Source organism: Chiloscyllium plagiosum, chromosome 27, assembly GCF_004010195.1.
Source record: "Chiloscyllium plagiosum isolate BGI_BamShark_2017 chromosome 27, ASM401019v2, whole genome shotgun sequence".
Classification (NCBI taxonomy): domain Eukaryota; kingdom Metazoa; phylum Chordata; class Chondrichthyes; order Orectolobiformes; family Hemiscylliidae; genus Chiloscyllium; species Chiloscyllium plagiosum.
The window spans coordinates 27,500,848-27,518,428 of record NC_057736.1 but is presented as its reverse complement, the minus strand read 5'-3'; the positions used below and the strand labels follow the sequence as shown (position 1 = coordinate 27,518,428).

At 40.9% G+C, this 17,581-nt stretch overlaps 1 protein-coding gene across 24 annotated transcripts in view; it reads left to right on the top strand.

The window, feature by feature from the left end:
• macf1a (microtubule actin crosslinking factor 1a) overlaps positions 1-17,581 on the top strand; it is a 604,319-nt gene that overhangs the window by 385,285 nt on the left and 201,453 nt on the right. For 20 of the 24 annotated variants that reach the window (XM_043717780.1, XM_043717784.1, XM_043717779.1 and 17 more), the window contains 3 exons: positions 2,881-7,989; positions 14,920-15,069; positions 15,199-15,414. The exons of the other annotated variants lie outside the window; for them this stretch is intronic. In XM_043717780.1, the coding sequence (XP_043573715.1) occupies positions 2,881-7,989; positions 14,920-15,069; positions 15,199-15,414 (5,475 nt within the window). The remainder of the gene's footprint in view (positions 1-2,880; positions 7,990-14,919; positions 15,070-15,198; positions 15,415-17,581) is intronic. 24 annotated transcript variants of the gene reach the window in all.

Genomic DNA, 17,581 nt, shown 5'->3' with positions numbered 1-17,581 from the left:
TTGGTGAGGGTGTCCCAGAGATGTTCCCTAAAGCGCTTCGCTAGGAGTCGTAGTGTCTCCCCAATGTAGAGGAGCCCACATTGGGAGGAACAGATATAATAAATGATATTGGTGGATGTGCAGGTGAAACTTTGGGGCCTTGGATGGAGGTGAGGGAGGAGGTGTGGGCGCAGGTTTTGCAATTCCTGCAGTGTGTATATATATATATGTGTGTGTGTGTGTGTCTGTGTGTGTATGTATCCCAGTTGAGGACATCCCCATAGGTACCGGGCTTGTTATCAGCCTCTGCTCGGCCACTTTTCGTTGTTGCCTGTCCCAAAGTCCACCTTGGAAGGCGGTCACCCAAAGATCCGAGGCCGAAAGTCCCAGACCGCTGAAGTGTTCTCCAACTGGGATGAAACACTCTTTTGTGTATCAATTGTACGTGGTCCAAGCTTCTGCTTGGTCTGTCCAATCAACCATGCCTCGGCATCCTTGCCTGCAGCATGAGGTAGACAACATTGGCTGAGTCGCATGATTGCCTGTCTCGTACGCGTAACGTGGTATCCATGTCAACATTCTGACACTTCTTGCAGTGTCTACCATGACCAGGTTGTATGTGAGCACCTCGCCAAGACCTTCCCCACACCTCCACTTCTCGCCTTTAAACAACCACCAAACGTCAAACAGATCAGTGTTCGTAGCAAACTGCGTGGCTGTCACGACAACACTATACAAACTTGTCATGGTAGATGCTGCAAGATGTGTTAGAATGCCGACACGGATGCCACCATTATGCGTGGGAACACATCCCACAATGTCAGTGGCAGGTACTCATGCGACTCAGCCAACATTGCCTATCTCATATGCTGCAGGCAAGGATGCCCTAGGGCGTGGTACATTGACAAGACAATGCAGAAGCTACGGCAATGATGAATGAACACCGCACAACAATCAACAGACAGGAGTGTTCCCTCCCAGTTGGAGAACACTTCACTTCAGCAGTCCAGGACGTTCGACCTCGCACCTTCAGGTGACTGTCCTCCAAGGCAGTCTTCGGGACAGGCAACAACGAAAAGTGGCCAAGCAGAGGCTGATAGCCAAGTTCAGTACTCAAGAGGATGGCCTCAACTGGGACCTTGGTTTGATGTCAAACTACAGGTGACCCCGTTGCAATATGCGCACACGCAGACTGATGCACGGACTTGCAACCTCTCACAGACTTATACCCTTTTACACTCGCACATACATACACACAGTCACAGAACTCATAACCCCCTCCCCCACACACACCCCGACATACACAAGTTTGTGAAGTAAATTTGCACTTGCAGAATTACGTTTTACTTTGCTCAAACACTGCATGAATCCATGTAAGATTCTGTAAATCTGTTTTTAAGATTAGAATCAGTCTCCCACAGTGCAGCTCATATCTTAAATGCATTATCTGGGCCGACATGACACCACTTGTTAAAGTTCACTTAAGAATGTAAGTTTTTAAAAAAAAATTGTGATTTACATATGAAAGAACTGAAACCAACATGGTCATTCTAACAGATGAGAGACTGAACAAACAATCCAGGTCTTTTTCAATATCTAATTTGTTCTATCACACTGTAAACTTTTTTGCTATAAATTCTGTGTCTTAGGATCTTATATTCCACAACCACCTGATGAAGGAGCAGTGCTCCAAAAGCTAGTGCTTCCAAATAAACCTTTTGGACTATAACCTGGTGTTGTGATTTTTAACTTTTATATCCTTAGACAGTTGACAAATGACAAGAACGCTAAAAGTCTATTAAGTGTTTTGTTAGGTCAAAACATTACCTGCCATGTTTGCTGTCTTGCCTGCTTTTTTTCTTTGTGCAATGCTTAAGCTCACTGTATTACCATCCCATAACACTACAAGTTCACAGAATATGCATAAGTTAATACTTAGTCACTTTCTAAAATTCATTTATGATGTTTAATTAGATTATTTTATAATCTTGAGATGTATACAGCAACATTTACAAGTGTACAACAGTTCAGAAATTTTTAGCATAAACCACAAATGGCAATGCAATTCTGTGGTTTTAATATGTCAGCTCATTAATGTAATTTTCACATTGTGTGCATTGTCAACCATTGCTCCATCAAGATTAAATGATTGTTCTTGTTAATATAATCATCTTTCAGATTATCAAGCACTCGAGTGCATTTTTTTCTTTTCTTAAAGATGTTCTCTTGTAATTTTTCCTAGTGAGGGATCTAGTTTCCTATAACTGATTGCAGATCTTTTATTTCCTGCTACATCAGGGCCAGACTCAATTGCCTAGTTTCAGAGACCACTCAAAGTTTAGTCTATTATCACAAAGCACAAGTTAGCTACCTACCTGCAGCAGAACTGACTAGAGTTGCATCAACTTAGGATATTTCATTCCATGACATCATGATGCTGAGACTTCTCTAAATGCAATAATGGAACTGGCAAAGAGCTTCTCAGGTTCAGTGGTCTACCTAAAGGTGTAGTGACGATTAGAAGTGAAAATATTGCTTTCTGAAGGGAGTTTCAAGCCAAGTTCATACCCGTCACTAAATCTGGCAGATTTCATATAAAAAGTGGACGACACCAGAAACTGATTTAAAGTCATCCGAAGTGGGGCATGCTAAATCAAAGTGATAAACTGTTATGAATGAGCTAATATACAAACTGCAGTGGCTTCAATTTCCTTTAGGTTTTGTAGCTTTAAATGCAAAGTCCATACGAATTGTCTTTCACCTTCTGTAGTTTTAAAATGGTTTTGTCAAAATGAGTGTAAATTAATTACTGATAAACCAAAAATTGCTCTTTTAAATAAGCATGTATACTTATTAGTTGCTTGAATTTCAGTGACCTAACATGTTCTTTACATTTTCCAGGAGAATGAAACAATTGCAGGTGTGATTGACCTAGGAACGGTTGAAATGTTTTCAATTTTCCATGCCATGCAGAAGGGCCTCATAGACCAGGACACAGGGTTCGCTTTGCTGCAAATTCAAGTCATTAATTCTGGCCTCATAACACCCGAAACAAATGAAAGTTTATCAGTGGAAGAAGCTTTCGAAAGAGGTGCACTAGATAACCGAACAGCTAAATCTTTAAAAATTCTGGAGACTGCCATGCAGCTGCTGAAAAGCACAAGCTTTAAAAACAAGAAGCTTCTGCCTGTTGCTGCTGCTGTTGAAGAGAGGAAAATTGAAGAGAATGTTGGGCTGAAGATTCTGGAGACACAGCTTTGCAGTGGTGGTCCTTGTCACCCATCCGTGGATGAAGCTATGAATTTGGATTGGACTTTACAACAGGGACTGATTAGTGCTTCTCTTCACTCAAAGCTAAAAGCTAGACAAAGAATGCAGAAAAGTCTCATTGATCCAAACACCGGAGAAAAACTCAATCTTTCAGAACTGATGGAACGGTGCATTATTGATAAAGAAACTGGTTTGACATTATTTCCAATAAAACAACTTGCTGGTGGAATGGTGTGCCTGAAATCTGGTAGGAAAGTTAGTATATTCCGTGCTATCCAGGAAGGCCTGATAGATCAGCAGGTGATGGTAAGACTTTTAGAAGCCCAACTGTTTGCAGGAGGCATTGTAGATCCCAGAACAGGGCACCGATTAACAGTGGATGAAGCAGTGAGACATAATTTAATTGATCATGACATAGCCTGTTCCATATTAATTCGCCAGATCCAGATGGGTGGTGTTATTGATCCTGTCTCGGGTCAGCGACTAACACTGGATGAAGCTGTGCAACGGGATTTGATGACATCAAGAAGTGCATTGGTTATATTGCAGTCCCAGTTGTCCTTTAAGGGTTTGTTGTGGCCAGAATCTGGTGAAGTCCTTCCTATGGCTAATGCATTGCAACAGGGACTTGTCTCCACAGAGCTTGCACACAAAATCCTGAAGAGGAGAGCGACAATATCAGAACTTTATGTCCCAGAAACAACTGAAGTGCTGTCCTGGGAAAAGTCAATTAAACATGGAATTGTAGACTCTAAAGTTGCTAAGGTGTTAAAGTCTATTCATGTACCTGATGTGATACCAAATATGAAAGAACCAAGTACTCCAAACCTGAACAGATTGAATTGGCAGTCAACTTCTGAGAGCCTGGCAAAATCCAATTTGCCATGCCTGGATACGGACAATGGTACTGAAGTTTCTGATAGTCAAATAGCGGAGGTAAAGCTGTTGTCATATTTGATGGCACAAAGTTACATGGATGTGCACACTGGTAACAGGTTACTTTTGGTTGATGCGGAGTTGAATGACATCACAAAAGAAATCATAGGTGCAACCATGGTCATGAAAGAGAAAGGTCTGCTGGAGGAATGCAGTGGAGAGGATATTTTAGTGGAAATAAACCCTACAGATTTTGTTGCAATATGTCATTCAAGTAATGCAAAGTTAGAGCAGAATGACAGATTAAAAACAAGTGATGAGAAGAAATCTGAAGTTGTTTGTAGAAAACATGAGTCAAGCTCAGATGGACAGATTAAGGAAACTATGATCAGCAAAGAAATAGTCAATAAGAAAATAGACTCACCAGTCTTTCAAGAATTAGATGATAAGTCAGGAACAAGCAAGAATGTTCTCTCAACTAAATCGCAACCAATGACTAAAAGAAAAAAGAAAATGATGAAACATGAGACTGATGAGAAAGAAAAGCTTAAGCAAACATTGGATAAATCTAAACCTGTCACTAGTGTAATCATTAATGAAATTGCTACTACTGACAAATCTACAGAATTACAATGTAAAGCACCTATATCTAACAAAGATAATGACACTTCACTTTCTGCAGTAACTGACATGAAAAGTCGATCACCTTCTCAAAAGCAGGTTAACATTAACAGAGAAACCTTTGACCTGCAGACAGCTGCACCGTTAATTGGCTCTATAATAGATGTTACGACATCTATGGCTCAAACGTCACTTCAAAAATCTCATGATAGCTTGGTAGTAAAAAATATGGCTGAAACTTATAACGGAGATGCTTCTCTGATAAATGCTAGCACGAGTGAACCAATATTATTTGAAGAAAAAATTGAACAAGGTAATCTGAATGAGACAATAAAAGGTAAAAGTGAACAGCTATCTGATGGGCAAAATTCTGAGCAGTATGAAGGAGTAGAAGCTGTCCAATACTTAGAACCTGCATTAAAGTCCATTCCAACCAAAGAATGTTTGGAAGAGAAATTGGCATTAAATTTTCTGATTGACCAGCTTCAACATGGAGGCATTGTTGATGATCAAACAGGACAAAAACTAGCACTCAATGAAGCAGTGGCCAAAGGGGTGCTGCAAAGCCACACTGCTCTCAAACTGATGGAAAAACTCTGCATCTTCAGTGGCTTCTTTGATCCACAAACCCATGAGACACTTACAATAGCTGAGGCAATAGATGAAGGACTTGTGGATGAACAGTTGATTCAGAAGATATTTAATTCTGAGAAAGTTATTTGTGGTGTAATTGATTCAGAAAACTCTTCCATACGCTCCATTAAAGATGCAGCTGAAGTCGGCCTTCTGGATCAGGAAACTGCAGCTAGGATCCTGGAGGGACAAGTGGTTTCCGGTGGAATCATTGACTTAAAACGAGATAAACAGTTATCTGTGACTTTAGCATCAAAAATGGGTTTGGTGGCTAATGCACCTTTGGATAATTTGACCAAGCTGGAGAAGGCCATTAAAGGAAAGGAATCTGATGATAATGCAAGGCTGAGAAAGATCTCATTACAGCTGGAAATGAATGGCATAGTGGATCCTCAGACAAAAGAATGCATCTCTATTGTTGAAGCAAGAAAAAGGGGTATCCTTGATAAAGCAACCATTCTTAATGTTTTGAAAAAACAGGTTGTTTTGGGGGGCATTAACCATCACACATCAGGAACTAGACTTTCTGTAACTGATGCAACAAAATGCGGCCTAGTTGACCAAGACGTAGCTGATGAATTAATTGAAGTAGAGAAAGCTTGTCAACATGTGTATCTCCATCCTAAGACAATGCAACCAATCACTTTGTCTGAAGCTGTAACATTAGGCCTTGTGAGTTCAGACTTTGTTTTGGAGGTGAAAGAACTCCAGGCTTTGAGTGGAAGGTTCAAAGAACCAGGAACATCTAAAAATCTGACAATAGTTCAAGCAACAAAGCAAGGATGGTTAGAAACATCTATAATGGAAAAGGCAATGGCTTCTCCTGAAATGAATGAAGGAATTGTGGATCCTGCACAGTGTGTGATATTACCTTATTCAGAGTTAATAAAAAAAGGAAAAATTGACATGGAATCTGGCAAGAGATATTTGGAGGTCAAATATTTTACAGGAATTGTAGATGAAGACTCTGGCAAGACTTTATCTGTTGCTGAAGCAGTAAAAGCAAAGAAAGTGGATCCAGTGCCAGTTTTGCGATTGCTGCAGGCCCAAGCTGATAGTGGTGGAATTGTGGATAGGGCGACGGGTAACCGAATGACTCTTGCAAAAGCTACAGAATATGGGCTATTAGATGACAACATGCTGAAGATTATTGCTACCAATCAACTTTTGAATGGTGGAATATTTGATGCACTTACTGGAGACAAGGTACCACTGGTTCAAGCAGCTGCAAGTGGTCTTATTAGTCAAAACATGGCCAAGGAAATCGAATTCAATTTAGGTTTTCTTAGTGAATACCCTAATCCTGACAAGACCAGTGCTGCAAAGATGGTAGAAATTGTTAAACCCATAATGCAAAAAACCTCTTTCCAGGAACTATCTTCAAATGAAATGACCTCTATGTTCCTTCCAAGAGCAGATACTGAAGATCAGTTGAGTGGTGAAATTAAAGTAGTCGGTTCTAAAAGTGAAGCGCTTTTGTTACCTGAAGTGCCTATAGCACCTAAAATTAATAAAATGGCAGTTAAAGAAAATATATTACCTCTTACTCATAGTACAAGTTCACTGACAGTCGCTGCTCAAGAAGCTTTGGTGTGTATGGACAAAGAGACTGAATTTGGAGATGCTAGCAAAGTGGTTGAAGAAGAAATTGAGCTTTCTAATGGTTCAGAGGAATGCTTAAATGTTATGGAGAAAGAACTGGATGTTATTTGTTTGGAAATGAGTGATTGTCCAAAGTTCACGGAAGGAAATGATCATAATTCTAGAAATGGAACACAAAGCATAATTTCTCACAATTTAGAAGGTAAGGGTGTTCAAGAAATCTATTTTGTGGATAATGAAAGGAAAGAACCCAAATCAGAAGAAAAGGAACAACTGATTTTATCAAGTATAAAAGATCTTCCTAATTATGGGGCAAAGGGAATAAATGAATTGGCTAGATACCAACTGGAAGATGAAATCTCAATAGAGTGTGTGCCTATGAATCATAAAGAGAGAGATGCACTTTTAAGAAAAAACAAGGAAACAGTTCCAAAGCTGGATGTAGAAAATGTATCTGAAATGAAGTTTCTTGGAATGGCAACAAATGTTAAGCACACTGAAGAATCAAATGCAGAAGCAGAGGAAAAAGGAAATCTAGAGCAAAGTGAAAAATTAACAGGTAAAATATCTGATGAAGGTAAACTTTCCAGTGCAAGCAAAACAGCACGATCTGTTGTGCCCACAGAAAGCATGTTTCTAACTAACGACACAATAAATGAAAACTTAATAATACTTTCAAAAAATAAGCACCTGTGTCCAGAATCAAAAGAAATATTCATCGCAAAGTTAAGGGAAGGTGAGAGATCAATAGCATGCACAAATGAACAGGAAAAGACTGAATTTGGTCAAAAGCTGAATAACTCCTTGGGCCAGAACATTGCAATGAATTCTGAAGCAGCTAATAAGAGTGTCCTTATCGTGGACAATGTTGAAACTGACCAGATGACCAGTGAAAGCCTCCTACAGAAACAAACTGAAGAACTAACATTTATGAATTTGAGTGAGCAAGGAGGAGATAACAAAGATACCAGAAGTACTGTGAACAGATCAGATGAGGAAGAAAAGCAGGTAGCTATAACATATTGAAGAACAATTTTTTAAAAAAAGTTTGTTTTTATTTTATTTGCCTTGTCACACTTCGATTACTTAAACCAAACTGAAAGGATTATCTAACTGTAGACTAGGCTCCTCTGAGTGTTGTTCCATATCAAGTCCATTAGTGTGAAATAATAGACAGAAGTGTGTGACTTCCTGTATGATTTCCCACCTCTAACTCACTGAAGGCTAGCATCTAGCTTTTTAATATTCTGCTGAATGTAGTACTGTACAGTTAGATTGGTATCTTCAATATGATTGAAGAATAATGTCCGTGAGATCACATACTGCTGCTCTGTGGAATTACTGATTTTGCACCTTGCTGATCTGTTTCTCTGGCCTAACCTATACCTTTGATTTAAAGGTAAGTATTTGCAAACTGTTATATTCTAAATGTGAAATGAGATGATGCAAATATTTAGAACCTTGATTGTAATATTAATGGATCATTAGCATTAGTTTGAAATTGTTGAAGATAAAAATGAACACATTTACAGTGAATAGAAATTTTGCTAATATACAGTAACAGACAGAGGCGATGGCCTCATGGTATTATTGCTGGATGGTTAATCCAGCGACCCCGATTAACATTCTGAGGACCTGGGTTCAAATTCCACCAGGGCAGACAGTGGAATTTGAATTCAACAAATATCTCGAATTAAGAATCTAATGACTGTTATAAATCCATTGCTAATTGTTGGAAAAACCTATCTGGTTCACTATTGTCCTTTTAAGAAAGGAAATCTGTCATCCTCACTTGGTCTGGCCTATATGTGATTACAGGCCAACAGCAACGTGGTTGAATTTCAACTGCCCTCTGGGCAATTAGGGATGGGCAGTAAATGCTGCCTAGCCAGGAATGCCCTCAACCCAGGAATGAGTAAAGAAGCAAAACTGAAAAACTACAGTATGTTGTTGCAGTACGCTACTGTGGGTCAATGAGTCAAAATTTATTGTTCCTTTATAGTAGAATGACAATATTAAGCAATCTCATGTCAAAATGAAATGACTTGACTAATGGCTGAAATGAGAAAAACTTTGGCACCCCCAAAGTTTGATCACAGGATTAAAATATGCAGTTTCCTATACAAATTGCTGGCAATTTAATATAGTTTGTATATAGGACAGGTTTTCTGTATTTTCACTCATTTTGATACTTCTAAGTTTGACTATTCCAATGCACTACTTGGTTGGTCTCCCACATTCTACCCTCTGTAAACTTTTAGATCATAGAAAACACTGCTGAGTACAGGAGTTGGGAGGTCATGTTGCGGCTGTACAGGACATTGGTTAGGCCACTGTTGGAATATTGCATGCAATTCTGGTCTCCTTCCTATTGGAAAGATGTTGTGGAACTTGAAAGGGTTCAGAAAAGATTTACAAGGATTTTGCCAGGGTTGGAGGATTTGAGCTATACAGAGAAGATGAACAGGTTGGATGGGGCTGTTTTCCCTGAGTATCGGAGGCTGAGGGGTGACCTTATAGAGGTTTTCAAAATTGAGGGACATGGATAGGATAAATAGACAAAGTCTTTTCCCTGGGATTGGGGAGTCCAGAACTAGAGGCATAGGTTTAGGTGAGAGGGGAAAGATATAAAAGAGACCTCAGGGGCAACGTTTTCACGCAGAGGGTGGTATGTGTATGGAATGAGCTGCCAGAGGATGTGGTGGAGGCTTGTACAATTGCAACATTTAAAAGGCATTTGGATGGGTATATGAATAGGAAGGGTTTAGAGGGATATGGGCTGGGTACTGGCAGATGGGACAGGATTGGGTTGGGATATCTGGTTGGCGTGAATAGGTTGGACCGTAGGGTCTGTTTCCATGCTGTACATCTCTGATTCTACGACTGCCTATGTCTCAACTTGCACCAAGTCCCGTTCCCTTATCATTCCTATAATCACTGAACTACATTGGTTCATGGTCAAGCAATGGAATTCTCATCATGGTTTTCAAATCCCTCCATCTGATCTCCTTCATCCTACAGATCTCTGCAATAGCAGTGTTTCTCTAATTCTGGCCTCTTATGTTCTCTGATGTTATTTGCTTCACTATTGGTGGACATATTTTTAGTTGGCTAGACGCTACACGTTTCTGCCCTTCTGTCTTGTTTTTCTCTTAAGACACTCCTCAAACCTGCCATAATATCTCCTTATGCAGCTATGCTATATTCTATTTTACAACATTCCTATGAAGCATCTAGACTATTATTTACTATATTGTAATTAATAAAGGAGGATAAATTGGTGTTCAAAGCTTATCTGACTCAGTTTCCAAAGATAAATTTCACAACTTCTTTGAGTGTTTACAAAAGAGTTTACCTTTTCTCTCTCGAGCAAATACAAAGCCTTCTGATTATATTACATTCTGTTGACTTACTGGACCAAACGTTGCAGTCAGGCACTACTCATTACCTCTGCACATGCCCGTAAACTACTTATTGGACCTTGTAAGGCAGTTTGCTGCAAATTAAGAATCCAAGATATGTAACTTCAAGCGATGTTATTGCAGATGGGACTTGAACCTCGGTCAGCTGGCTCTGAGGTAGGGATACGAGAATCACTCGAGAACGTTGGACCTACCTGAACAGGGCAGCACTTGTATCTCCTTAGACGAGCAGGTTGAACCATTGTTAATGAGCATAAGAGGCTGAACCAGAAGGGTTCAGATAATGAACTTATTGGCAAATCAAGTACAGATTGAGAAATAAATAAAAAGGAGAGGAGGCATGCTCATGCTATTGCTGAGGGTTTAAACTTCTTTAGCAGAAGGATGTGATAGAGTGAAGATGCAATTGGGATAAGACAAACAGAAGAAAAACACAAGTCAGTCTGTAAGGCACAGCATCTGTAATCAAGTTAAGGTGCAAGGGAGCATGGCAAGATTGATGTTTATTTACACGTAGGAAATTTTGCAGATGAGTTGAGGTTGCTGATTTACGCATAGGGATATGATATCATTGCTATCACAGAATTAATTTTAGAGGGGTGGGACTGTCAGTTCAATATTCCAGGCTATAGATTCTTCAGGTAAGAAAGGGAGGTCTGTAACAGAGGAGATATTGTAGTAACAATTGATTCCTAAATTGGAACACAGATAATGCTATCAATCGGCATTTAGCCACATCTTGCTAACTGAGATGGTTTTGTGTACCGTCTCTTAACTACTTAGCTCCAGATCTCATTTTAGCCTTGGACCAAAACATGGACATAAGTTAACTTCCAGAGATGAGGGGAAAGTAGTTATCCTTGATAGAAAGGTACAAGGAGGAGGTGCTAGCAATTCTGGAGAGTGTGAAAATACATAAGTCCCCAGGGCCGGATAGGATTTATCCTATGATTCTCTGGGAAGCCAGGGAGGAAATTGCAGGGTCTTTAGCTTTCATCTTTGTCATCATTGTCTACAGGAATAGTGTCACAATACTGGAGGATAGCAAATGTTGCCCTCTTCCTCACGAAGTCGAAGCAACCCTGGTAATTTATAGGCCAGTGAGCCTGACTTCGGTTGTGAGTAAAGTGTTGGAAAAGGTTACAAGAGATAGGATTTATAATCAGCTGGAGAGGAATAAGTTGATTAGGGATAGTCAACGCGGTTTTGAAGGGTAGGTTTTGCCTCACAAACTGAGTTCTTTTGAGATGGTGACCAAACAGGTGGCTGAGGGTAAACCGGTTGATGTGGTGCATACGGATTTCAGTAAAGGGTTTGATAAGGTTTCCCACGATAGGTTATTACAGAAAATACTGAGGCATGAGATTGAGGTGATTTAGCAGTTTGGATCAGAAATTGGCTAGCTGAAAGAAGGTAGAGGGTCGTGGTTGATGGGAAATATTCATCCTGGAGTTCAGTTACTAGTGGTGTACCGCGAGGATCTGTTTTGGGGTCACTGCTATTTGTAATTTTTATAAATGACCTCGATGAGGGTGCAGAAGGACGGGTTAGATTAGATTAGATTACTCACTGTGTGGAAACAGGCATTTTGGCCCAACAAGTCCACACCGCCCCACCGAAGCGCAACCCACCCATACCCCTACATTTCCCCTTACCTAACATTACGGCAATTTAGCATGGCCAATTCACCTGACCTGCTCATCTTTGGACTGTGGGAGGAAACCGGAGCACCCGGAGGAAACTCACGCAGACACGGGGAGAACGTGCAAACTCCACACAGTCAGTCGCCTGAGGCGGGAATTGAACCCGGGTCTCTGGCGCTGTGAGGCAGCAGTGCTAACCACTGTGACACCGTGCCACCCACAGGGTTAGTAAATTTACAGATGACATTAAGGTTGGTGAGTTGTGTATAATGCTGAAGGATGTTGCAGGTTACAGAGGGACGTAGATAAACTGCAAACCTGGGCTGAGAGATGGAAAATGGAGTTTAATGTGGAAAAGTGAGAGATGATTCACTTTGGAAGGAGCGACAGGAAAACAGAATACTGGGCTAATGGTGAGATTCTTGGTAGTGTTGATGAGCAGAGAGATCTCAGTATCCATGTGCATAGATCCTGAAATTTGCCAGCCAAGTTGATAGGGTTGTAAAAAGGCATACAGTGTGTTAGCTTTTATTCGTCAAGGGATTGAGTGTCAGAGCCAAGAGGTCATGCTGCAACTGTACAAAACTCTGGTGCGGTCGCATTTGGAGTATAGCGTACAGTTCTGGTCGCCCCATTATAGGAAGGATGTGGAAGTTTTGGAAAGGGTTCAGAGGAGATTTACTTGAATGTGCCTGGAGGGAAGGCCTTATGAGGAAAGGCTGAGGAACTTGAGACTGTTTTTGTTAGAGCGAAGAAGGTTAAGAGGTGACTTAATTGAGACATCTAATCAGAGAGTTAGACAGGATGGACAGTGAGAGCCTTTTTCCTCGGATGGTGATGGCTAGCATGATGGGACGTAGCCATAAATTGAGGAGTGATAGATATAGGACTGATGTCAGAGGTAGTTTCTTTACTCAAGAGTAGTAGAGGCGTGGAATGCACTGCCTGCAATAGTAATAGACTCGCCAACTTTAAGGGCATTTAAATGGTCATTGGATAAACATATGGATGAAAATGGAATAGTGTAGGATAGATATGCTTCAGATTGGTTCCACAGCTCGGTGCGACATCGAGGGTCGAAGTGCCTGTACTGCGCTGTTATGTTCTATGTAGCATTTGACAAGAAATAATTGGAAGCAGCCTTAATATCCAGTCATTTAAGGTCATTCACTCTGATCAGAAATAGCTAGGTTCATAGCTTGCACAAGCAACCTCCAGTGTTGGAACTAAGCCTGTGGACAAGGCTGCAGGAATTCCTGAAGATAGTATTTCAGGTAGTTATATTCAGTCACTTCAATGTCCATCCTTCAACAACACAGGTTAGAATTGTGGCTGTTTGATGATAAATACACAGCCCTCCGATAATGAAGCTGTTGCTGTTGCTATACAGCAAAATCTGGACAACATCCTGACTTGATCACACAGCAATGCCTTCTAGTTTCCAAATTTCCCCTCCCCCACCTCATCCCAGATCCAACCCTCCAACTGGGCACCACCCTCTTGACCTGTCCTACCTTTTAATCTATCCACTCCACCCTGCCAACCAACTTATCACAATTGCCCCTTACCTGCATCCACCTATCGTCTTCCCCCTAACCCCACCCCGCCACCCTATTTATCTCTCAGCCTCCTTGCCCCTCAACCTTCCTGTTGAAGGGCTTATACACAAAGCATCAACTCTCCTGACCTGTGCTTTTCCAGCACCACACTTTTCGACGATTCTTTGAGCTGATTAGAGATAAGTCATATTAAAAACACAAATGTCAGGCATGACCACCTCCAATAATGCTACTAGGCCATCGCTTCTGCCTTAAAATATTGTGCTCTCATGAGGTTCTTTAGGGTATTTGATTCCTATAGTGCCCTTTATGTCAGACAAAGTGGTGTTTGATGTGCTGGTGGCATTGAAGGTTAAGGGAAGACTTGGTCAAGGTAGTGAGCTTTTTTTCTTGGTGGAGATAGTCAGTCATTAATTGGTATTTGCATAACACTGAATCCATCTGCCACTTGCCAGTCCAGGTAAAGGTATTTTCAAGGTTCACATGAGTTGTTATAGTTTTGATGTTATGTGAACAAAGCTCAGTGTTAGCAGAAGCTGATAGAAATCCTATGATAGAAAGGGTGGTTATTAATAAAGTAGCACTAGATTGTTTTGTAAGGAACTCCTGTACTAATGCCCCAGAAATTCATTTGTTCAGACCAAATACTGAAGTTGATAACATTGTAATGTTTCAACAAGATGAATTGGCCAAAAGTTTATATAACTGAAATAATGATTATAAAAATAATAAGGTTGGCCCAGTAACATGTTTACATGTTGGGCCACATACGTAATGTGCTACAATTATCTTAATCTTCCACTTACTGTTTGTATGTTGTATGCGGTGGCTCAGTGGTTAGCACTGCTGCCTCACAGTGCCAGGGACCCGGGTTCAATTCCAGCCTCAGGCAACTGTGTCTGAGTGAAGTTTGCACACACTCATGTCTGAGTGGGTTTCCTCCGCGTGCTCTGGTTCCTCCCACAATCCAAAATGTGCAGATTGGGTGAGTTGGCCATGCTAAATTGCCCATAATGTTCAGGGATGTGTAGGTTAGGTGCATTAGTCAGGGGTAAATGTAGAGTATTTGGGGAATGAGTTTGGATGGGATACTCTTCGGAGGTTGGTGAGGACTTGTTGGGTCGAAAGGCCTGTTTCCACACTGTAAGGGTTCTAATTCTAATTCTAATTCTAAATACAATTCAACAGGAGCTTTTTGTTGGTTTTCCAGACAAATTGGTTAAAATCAGTACAAATTAAAATTTTCTTCAGTGAAATTGCTTAAGAGTTTTAAAATTTATAAGTCAATTTAACTTATTTTGCCTGTGTCATTAGCCCGTGTATAGTAAACAGCAATGCCTGGAACATGATGAGAATCTCGTCAGTTACCTTTCTCTTGTATTGGATGTTGAGGTCAGACTTAAGCAGCAGCAACCAGCTGGTGCCAACCTTACCATGCTTCGTGAACAGTTCCACTTGGCAGAGGTGAATATTCTTTGCTTCAAACCTAGTTGTTACACAATATAATGCATTTTCCTTTGTTACTTGTTTATTTGACTTTATACACATTTTAAGAATGGTAATATTTTAGTAATTCTAACATTGCGTTTTCAGGATTTCGAAGTGGAATTGGAACAGCTATCAATCCTGATTGAGCGAGAGCTGGCATCAATAAATAAGTTACTTGAAGGATGCACACAACATGTGCCTGAACAGTTATTGAGAGCGCTTGAGAAAGACTCAAAAAACCTGCAAATATCATTTACCTCTGTCCGTGAAGTGTCAAAAGCTTGGCATGGATCTCTGGCAAACTTATTGGCAATTGAAAAAGTGAGCTGATTGAAAGAATGCAGTGAACATATAAATCTAACTCTAATTCTTGAAAAGCTTAATTTATTTCGTATTGTCCTTCATCAGTCTTGGAGGCTATTTATTTGCAAAGATGTTTGCTTGATTGGTCTGCAGTTCATCCACCAGCTAGCCTGTAGAAAGATAGCAAGATATCAAGGAATGCTTAACTAATTAATGCTGAAAGTTGGGGTTTAAAGTGAATTGTTGCAAATTCAATATTTTATATTTACAGTCACTGAACTGTCATAGAGTCATAGAGATGTACAGTATGGAAACAGATGTTTCGGTCCAACCCGTCCATGCTGACAAGATATCCCAACCCAATCTAGTCCCACCTGCCAGCAGCCAGCCCACATCCCTCCAAACCCTTCCTATTCATATACCCATCCAAATGCCTTTTAAATGTTTCAAGTGGACCAGTCTCCACCACTTCCTCTGGCAGCTCATTCCATGCACATACCACCCTCTGTGTGAAAACGTTGCCCCTGAGGTCTCTTTTACATCTTTCCCCCCCTCACCCTAAACCTATACCCTCTAGTTCTGGGCTCCCTGACCCCTGTGAAAAGACTTTGTCTTATTTACCCTATCCATGCCCCTCATAATTTTTTAAACCTCTATAAGGTCACCCCTCAGCCTCCGATGCTCAGGAAAAACAGCCCCAGCCTGTTCAGCCTCTCCCTGTAGCTCAAATCCTCCCAACCCTGGCAACATCCTTGTAAATCTTTTCTGAACCCTTTCAAGTTTCACAACATCTTTCCAATAGGAAGGAGACCAGAATCTACATAGGCAATATTCCAACAGTGGCCTAAACAATGTCCTGTACAGCCATAACATGACCTCCCAACATGTACTCCATATTCTGACCAATAAAAGAAAGCATACCAAACGCCACCTTCACTCTCATATCTACCTGCGACTCCACTTTCAAGGAGCTATGAACCTCCACTCCAAGGTCTCTTTGTTCAGCAACACTCCCTAGGACCTTACTATTAAGTGTATAAGTCCTGCTAAGATTTGCTTTCTCAAAATGCAGCATCTCGCATTTATCTGAATTAAACTCCACCTGTCACTTTTCAGCCCATTGGCCCATCTGATCAAGATCCTGTTGTAATCTGAGGTAACCCTCTTCACTGTCCAGAACACCACCAATTTTGGTGTCATCTGCAAACTTAGTAACTGTTCTTCTTATGCTCGCATCCAAATCATTTATGTAAATGACAAAAAGTAGAGGACCCTGCACCAATCCTTGTGGCACTCCACTGGTCACAGGCCTCCAGTCTGGAAAACAACCCTCCACCACCACCCTCTGTCTTCTACTTTTGAGCCAGTTCTGTATCCAAATGGCTAGTTCTCCCTGTATTCCGTGAGATGTAACTTTGCTAATCAGTCTCTCTTGGGGAACTTTGTCGAACACCTTACTGAAGTCCATATAGATCACATCTATCGCTCTGCCCTTATCAATCCTCTTTGTTACTACTTCAAAAAACTCAATTAAGTTTGTGAGACATGATTTCTCTAATCAGTGCTTGCCTTTCCAAATACATGTACATCCTGTCCCTCAGGATTCCCTCCAAAACTTACCCACCACCGACGTCAGGCTCACTGGACTATAGTTCCCTTGCTTGTCCTTAGCACCCTTCTTAAACAGTGGCATCACGTTAGCCAGTCTTCCAGCACTTCACATGTGACTATCCATGATACAAATATCTTAGCAAGAGGATCAGCAATCACTTCTCTAGCTTCCCACGGAGTTCTAGGGTACACCTGATCAGGTCCTGGGGATTTATCCACCTTTATGCGTTTCAAGACCTCCACTTTCTCCTCTGTAATATGGGCATTTTGCAAGGTGTCACCATCTATTTCCCTCCAGTCTATATCTTCCATATCCTTTTCCACGGTAAACACTGATGCAAAATACTCGTATCTCCACCCTTTTCTGCGGCTCCACACAAAGGCCGCCTTGCTGATCTTTGAGGGGCCCTATTCTCTCCCTAGTTACCCTTTTGCCAATGTAATTGTAAAAACCGTTTAGAATTTCCTTAACTCTATTTGCCAAAGCTATCTCATGTCCCCTTTTTCCCCTCCAGATTTCCCTCTTAAGTGTACTCCTACTTCCTTTGTACTCTTCCCAGGATTCACTCGATCT